This window comes from Solanum pennellii, chromosome 1 (genome assembly GCF_001406875.1).
Source record: "Solanum pennellii chromosome 1, SPENNV200".
NCBI classification, from domain to species: domain Eukaryota; kingdom Viridiplantae; phylum Streptophyta; class Magnoliopsida; order Solanales; family Solanaceae; genus Solanum; species Solanum pennellii.
The window spans coordinates 81,685,074-81,692,354 of NC_028637.1; the positions used below are offsets into that span (position 1 = coordinate 81,685,074).

The following is a 7,281-nucleotide window of genomic DNA, read 5'->3' on the forward strand; positions in this document are numbered from 1 at the left end:
CTTCAAATAATGTGATGGCACGTGTGAACATTAGTAACAGTAGATCAATAATAATGTATGTAAAACAATAATTATGTATAGTAGTTCACCCTAGCTACCAACTGAACCACTTTTGAAAAATAAATTATGGACAATTCATTTTCTTAACCGCTCCACCTATTCTTAAATTCCATTAACTATCAAGTTTCATCTATACATATTCCATCTCTAATGAAGAATCGTCGTTGCATTTCATTACTATTAATTTTACACATTCAATTTTTTTTTTTTTTGCATGAATATTGCATTTGAATTTGGTCTACATACATACATATTCAAGTACTAACTACATTGCTTAAGAATTAATTAATCATGGGAAGAAATTGTGGAAATTGGGAATTGACATCAGAGATTTGTGATCTATCTAAAGGTGTTCCTTCTTGTTCTCATCGATCTATGTATACTACACATTCCGAATTCATCGATTGGTATCTTCTTCTTGATGTACGCCTCTTTATTCATATATTCATCTTCAATTTCTGTTTTATGTAATTTAATTGTTGTGATTTATTTGTGAGTTGATCAATCAGGTGGATGAGAGTGTTGGAGTAGATGTGATTAAGCAACGATATCGTAAGCTAGGTATTAATTTATATTTTCAAACACTGTTTTTTCTTGTAATTATTAGTATAATTTGATTTGATTGTAGCATTGCAGCTTCATCCTGATAAGAACAAACATCCCAAAGCTCACATTGCATTCAAGTTGCTTTCCCAGGTATATATCAAAATTGTTGATTTAGCAAGATTTGTTTATCATGCATATGGCTTGCAATATCCAAGTGCTTATTTGTTCATGTTTTGAATAGTTAAAATGTCTTCTATAAATGTGACCATAGCTTGCATTTCAAGGTTTTAAATACAGACATAATAGCAAGTAGTTGTAGTTAGTTATACATGAAGTTCGAAGTGAAAAACAAGAGTAATGAATGGTCCTTATCTATGCTTTTGAATAATTCACTATTATTACCATTTTTGATTTATTACCAAAAGCTCTCATCTTGTTTTTGGTACAGGCATATGTTTGCCTGACAGATGAAGCAAGCAGAGAGGCTTTTGAAACAGACAGAAGAAACCACATATGCACAAAGTGTGAGAAAACACTTAGACATGGAAATGTTGCACAAGTAGCCAAAACATTTCCTCCTCCAGACAAGGCAAGAACAGTTTCCAGAAGCATTTCACGACATGTTAAAGAACTTAAAGCCAGATTTATGGAAGAAGTTGCAGTAATAAAAACCTGCTCGAAGGCAAAGTCTTCAACCTCTACTTACTCGATGAACCAACCTCAGACTTTCACAAGAAGAAATGAGACACCGATCTTCAACCCATCAAATTATGAATTACAAGGCTATCCTCATCCTAACAATTATAGCAAGTTGCTTCATAGATTTCAGGAAAGGAACACTGACAAACATGTTTCTAGCTACCCAGTGTTTGAGCTCAGATCAGAAAAGGAAGCTTATTTACATAGGTTTAGTAGAACCAGCTCTAAGAATATGTTCAACAGCTAACAGTTGTTATGCTTCTATTCTATGGTGCATTTAGGTTGTGTGTAATAACTCATTAGTGTCTTTTTATGGCAGTGTTCGGATCATACTGCACTGAAAAATAAAACTTACAACTAGCAAATGTTGTTCCCTTAAAGTTTTCAACTTCTTCATGTCATAGACAAATCAGAGTCAAATACCTGTAAAAGATGTGTTTTAATGATTAAATAAAATAAGGGCTTTACTGAATATTAGGAAACAAAGCAAGATTTTTGACAGGCCAGAAGTGTTGTTCCATATCTTTATATATGGTACAAAAAAGAACTCTTTTGTTGTATCACCTATTCATTGACTTGATAGAAAACTTCACCATCCGAGTGTAAAGGCATTTTTTCCAGGAACTCGTCCAAAGCATTCCTTGATCTGATAATAACCTTGGGACGCTTCATTCTTAGATTTTTTTAACCAGAAGTTCATCCTCATTGCAGGCTCATTCTGCTTTAGGAGATCATTTGGCTAATTTGAGGATACCATCATCTACCAATGGTTGCACTTCCTTCTCCACAAGCTTGTGTACCATAGAACTTGAAGTTTCCAACAATGCACTAATTACTTTTGCACTGCAAATTGTAAAAGAAGTCAGAAAGAAGTTGTTTCTCTGCAAATTTTAATGGAAGGAGGAAATGTGTTCAACCAACCAACCTGTGGCCTTGAGCCCAAATTGAACATTTTCCTTTCAACGCTTTTTCATACAAAGTGCAAGCAAAAGAAGGCGAGTCCAAGATCAGTTTTCTGATGGTCCTGCTGGAATGGAAGTGTTCAAAGAGATGTTGTTCATCTGACCCCTCCTTTTTAGGATGTGCTGCCAGAGATGCTATAACACCATGTAAGGTTTCCAACTTTCCATCTAAAGTTGGACTAAGGATACTGTCATCACCTCCCATGGCAACCTATATCAAACCAAAATGAGTGGAATATCAAGATTTATCATGTTTTAATAAAGCACTAAAGACACTTATTTCCATATTAAATACACAGTGAGTTTGAGATGAAGTGGATCAACATGTAATGTCACAACCCAAAGTTTATTTTCTATGAAGTCCAAAAATAAAATAAAAGGAGCATAGTTCAAGAAATACACCCAACATTTATTCAGGACATAGTAGTACCTAAAGGTTATGATACATTGAAAATACAACAATTTTATTAATCAAACAGGATAATACCTCATATATGACATCTTTCCCGAAGTTTGATCTAAGCAATTCCTCCGCCATCTCACAACATGCATCGATGAGTTTCTGCATTATTGATCAGGAATGGCTTGATAAAGGGATAAACGTGAGTGTGTAAAGGAGGGGAATAAAAAATTCATTTGACTAAGGAAGTGGCTGAATGAAATGATCACAAAAAGTGGAATGGGCAAGGCAACAAGCTTGATAACTGAGAACAAGAAGCAACTCTATACAACTCTATAGATATCTGAATGAGAAAATAGAAAACATTGACCTCAGCTAGTCCACTATGGACCAATAATTCTTGCCGCCTTGTAAGAGGATCCTTCTTTCCTCCTTCATTCACATGTGAACTCTTGGTGATATCAGCATCTTCTTTACCAGCTTCACCAAGCACTGAAGTTTCTGCGTCATTTACTTCCAATGGGCTCTGTCAAATTGTAAGATAAAACAACGATTAAATTTAGCAGCACTGCTTACAAGGTACTTTTTTTTTTTTTTATATAAGATGATAACTGTAATTTCAAGAAAAGCTTAAAAAGTACCTTGGTGACAAGCGAAGGAACAGATGAACCAAGGGCTGCTAGCTCATCAGGGCTGAAATGACGCGAGCTATTTGGATGCAGTAATTGCAACAATGGGCGCCTACCATTCTGTGACAACAACCTCAATTTATTTTTAAAAAACACAGGATACATGCACAAAAGTTGTTGGGTGGGTAGGTAGAGGGGGGGGGGAGGCAGAAGTTTTCTACACCAATGAAGGACGGACCTGATCCGAAAGAAGCTCCTTCAGAATTCCTTCAAGCTCACGAATGATAACCTGCAAAGAGGTCAACCAGACAGTTTCAAGAGTAGAACTCTTTGATAGCATATTTAAGCCTGGATAAGTTAGGAAAAGCAGCTGGAACAAACCTTCGATAGAAGTTTTGTGTCATCAACAATTGAAAGGATGGAGACAAGCACCTGAAAGTTATTGAGAACAGAAGGCTGTGAAAATAATAGTAGCATAAAGGTACTAATAAATGAAGACCAGCAGTATCTAAAAGAAGGCATGATGGATGCAAATAGACCAAAGCATTTAGCAAATGCAAGAAAAGCATGCTTACCAAAGCCCCACATTTATCACGTGCTACCTTCCCAACCTTGTCTTTCATCCCTTTGATGATCTTCTTCCGCTCCTAAAACAGGGAGGTCCAAATTGCATTTGAAATCCGTTCACTAACAGAAAATCCACTAGGACAAGTTTAAGACACATATAAAGAATGCTCAAAAACCTTTGCGCTCCCATGTTTGATGCAGAATATTCCAATCTTGGATCCATCCTTTGTGTGAATCATCCGAACAAGGTCTGGACTTGACAACTGCTGGATTATTTCTGCAGCAGAAGTCTTGGAACAGACTTAAATTTAGGAGGGATGTTCACAATAAGTCATCTCACTAATACCTCATTAAGGTTTCTGAGGTACCTGATCAGCAATAGTTAAGTACTCCACAAGTGCCCTGTGTATAATAGAATGGTCCAGTATTCCTTTCTCCATAATAGGCTGAAGTACAGAAGTCATGTGCCGTACGACTGAACCCTTTTGAAGCTGTAGGTTGGATATAACATCAACTAGCCTGGAAGTATCATAACATGTGATGGCAGCTAAATTAGGAAACAAATGCATTCATTAAGTACAAATATGAGTACAACGTAAAGTATATTCATCGAAAAAGAATCAACATGATCGCATCAGTTTTAACACCAAATTTTGCTATCAGAGTAAGGAATTACCAATTTAATGAACAACATCAGATGAAGGAGCAACAGTAAGACGATATTTAAGAGAAAATGTCAAGCAGAGTAAAACAAATAATATCATAAGGATATCCTGTTGAAGAAGAAAAAACAAGTCCCAAGCTGACATCACAACCTAGAAAACTTTTAAATCGTCTGAAGTACGCATGCAGCATGCTGTCACTAACAGCAAGGAATTACCTTGCTTCCTTCGCTGAGATCAAATCTTTGAACAACTGAAGCTCTGGGGAATACAGCTCCATCAGAAGAGTTTGTTTTTGAGCAGCATTTCCCAACTGATAAGCATGTTCAACAACTGCAATAATAAAACTAGTGTTCTATTAAGGGAATTACTGGAAAGAAACCTTTCTCCCAAAATTACAGCTGATAACAGCTAATGAACTGATTTTTAACAGAAAAGCAGGATCCAGCAAAATAAAACGAAACCTGAGGATAAAAATTAATCATAACCAAGTTCACAGCAATAGGATGGGTCATCTTACCAAGTGAACCAACCATATGCCTAAGAAGAGTAGCAACATGCCCATGAAGAGCGGAAATAAATTGTGCCTGCTGCTCTTTGGATGCTGGAAAGCACAAAAGAAAATGTCAAAAAAAGGACAAATAAGTTTTTTTTTGTGTTTTAATGAAATAGTCCGGAAGTATAATTAGTACAAAATTACCATTATCAAGCATCTTTGTCACCAGATGAACTGCATAGGTATTGGTAGCAAGAGTGATAAAATGAGGCCGAATCTCCACGAACACAGCATTCCTTTCATCTTGGGTACAATGTTTCACACAAGTCTATTATTAACAAAAAAGAGTTAGCAAAAGAGTTGGCAAAACCATTACGAGCATCATAAATCCTTGTCATTAACAAGAAGAAGGAGAGGATAGAACCTGAAGAACACGAGAAGAAACATGGGAGCTTGCTATTTCAGGGATCTTCCCTTTCATTTTCTTCAAAGCATCACTCACCAATCTGCATTAATGGATAAAAAGAATAAAAGACATTATAAAGACCTCGAGTAACAAACAAATTACAATCTTTCAGCAAGACTCATGATCAACTCAAATGTTGTAAGTTGTATGACAGAACACCTTGATCTTTCTTCTTTTGCAATATTTCGAGTTCTCATCTTCTCCCATAGTGATGCGAGCTCCTATTATAAGACCAGTGGATGAATGATAAAGTGAGCATATCTAGATAACACAAAAAGTTCTGCAAAAACACTAGCAGAGTATTCATGAAGTCATTTAAGGTTGAGGCACCATAGTGATAACATTTAACCTCTACACAAACATACAATGCTAAGCTGAAGTGAGGAGCTGAAATATCAAAGCTGAGGTCTTACATTCCCAAATCCAAAGAGAAGTGCAAATTTTTAACGGTAATATCAAGAAATATTTCAATTTAAATGTTAAACACAGATCAAATCCAGTTCCCACCTAGTCTTTTTTAAAATTCAAGATATCCTTGCATTTCCAATAAATAATTAATGTATCGATTTCACTAGGGGAATAATAGAAATAGAATAAAAAATATTTCAGAAAACAACAAAAAATGAAAAGAAGTACAATTGAGCATGCTGTCTTTCAGCATAGCGATTGGAAAAGAAAAAATAACTTGAGAACATTTTTAGGAGCACTATAAATGCAACTAAAAGCTTAAGAAAAATGCATTACTTGCTCCAATGTGTAATGCTTCTTCCTCTTTTTCTTCCTTGCTTCAGCTAGCTCCTGCAGTAAAACCCCATTACCAATATTATCAAGCAAAAGAAGATTTAGCAGCTAAAAATTATAACTTTTTCAACAGAACTATGGGTGACATCACCAAAATTTTAAACAAGTAGAGAAACAATTTCAGAACTGAAATTTCAATCTTTTAACCATTTGAATTCTCCCTTCACCAAAATCTCAATACAAAATTTTGGACAGAAGTATTGACATACCTTTGCCTGTATACGACGCTCTCGCTTGGATTCAACTGGGACATGAGGCTTGGGTTGTTGCTTCTTATCTCCCAGCTGCTTTGTCAATTTATGGGGTTTCTTCAGAACCTTGTCCGTTGATGATTTCAGTTTCTTGGGAGCTGATTTACCTCCAGCTACTGGTACATGCTTTCGCTTTTTGGAATCGTCTGGTTTTGCCGCCATTGTTGTCAAGTGTTGAGTTCTGACTCAGTATTGGGGGTTTTGCAAGGGTTTATAATTTGTGGCGCTTTTGCTGAATGAAATAATACTATCTTGAACCCTAGAACTTACAAGCTTTTACAAATCTGTTTTCTTCAAGTTAGGGTGTATAATAGTATATTAAATTGGTAATTTTATATTAGTTATGCTTACCTTAGTGATGTTTACTTATTTTCAATAGGGGAAAATGCATAACTATCCTCTTAATCTATGTCCGAAATTTCAGACATACACTTATACTATACTAAGGTACTATTACGTCTAAACATATTTTATAAATTATTTTTTACACCTTTTCGACTTACGTGGAACTATCTTATGGGCACATCGCGTGTTGACATTTTGTTTCAAACTAGTGTCACGTAGATCGAAAAGGGGTAGAAAATTATTTATAAAATAAGTTCAGGGGTAATAGGATCTTAGTAAAGTATAAGTGTGTCTCTAAAATTTCAAATATAGGTTGAGGGGTACTTCTGCATTTTCTCTTTTTAATAGTATATTTTTGAATTTTTAGGAACAATTAAAATTTTAATCATATTAGTAT

The 7,281-nt window shown here is 35.3% G+C and overlaps 2 protein-coding genes across 2 annotated transcripts; one reads left to right on the forward strand and one right to left on the reverse strand.

Annotated features, from left to right (window-relative positions):
• Nucleotides 1-229: 229 nt before the first annotated feature.
• Nucleotides 230-1,685, forward strand: LOC107008464 (dnaJ-related protein rsp1). Its single transcript, XM_015207515.2, has 4 exons — nt 230-483; nt 570-621; nt 689-756; nt 1,055-1,685. Exons 1-4 carry the CDS (start codon nt 352-354, stop codon nt 1,550-1,552), a joined length of 750 nt encoding a protein of 249 aa, XP_015063001.1. The 5' UTR covers nt 230-351; the 3' UTR covers nt 1,553-1,685.
• On the reverse strand, nt 1,676-6,828 carry LOC107008463 (pumilio homolog 24). Its single transcript, XM_015207514.2, has 17 exons — nt 6,498-6,828; nt 6,232-6,285; nt 5,647-5,708; nt 5,446-5,527; nt 5,226-5,349; nt 5,046-5,129; nt 4,744-4,858; nt 4,232-4,382; nt 4,040-4,153; nt 3,872-3,943; nt 3,678-3,728; nt 3,535-3,585; nt 3,309-3,416; nt 3,038-3,193; nt 2,755-2,829; nt 2,231-2,478; nt 1,676-2,148 (listed from the first exon to the last, which is right to left on the reverse strand). Exons 1-17 carry the CDS (start codon nt 6,699-6,701, stop codon nt 2,037-2,039), a joined length of 1,863 nt encoding a protein of 620 aa, XP_015063000.1. The 5' UTR covers nt 6,702-6,828; the 3' UTR covers nt 1,676-2,036.
• Nucleotides 6,829-7,281: the final 453 nt, after the last annotated feature.

Excerpts from the sequence above, each read along its gene's own strand:
- LOC107008464 (XM_015207515.2), top strand. The coding sequence starts at position 352 with ATGGGAAGAAATTGTGGAAATTGGGAATTGACATCAGAGATTTGTGAT. Across the intron at positions 622-688 it reads GCAACGATATCGTAAGCTAG|CATTGCAGCTTCATCCTGAT; the intron begins GTATTAATTTAT and ends ATTTGATTGTAG. Across the intron at positions 757-1,054 it reads CATTCAAGTTGCTTTCCCAG|GCATATGTTTGCCTGACAGA; the intron begins GTATATATCAAA and ends TTTTTGGTACAG.
- LOC107008463 (XM_015207514.2), bottom strand. The coding sequence starts at position 6,701 with ATGGCGGCAAAACCAGACGATTCCAAAAAGCGAAAGCATGTACCAGTA. Across the intron at positions 4,859-5,045 it reads GCATATGGTTGGTTCACTTG|TTGTTGAACATGCTTATCAG; the intron begins GTAAGATGACCC and ends TTATTATTGCAG. Across the intron at positions 3,586-3,677 it reads ACACAAAACTTCTATCGAAG|GTTATCATTCGTGAGCTTGA; the intron begins GTTTGTTCCAGC and ends ACCTCTTTGCAG.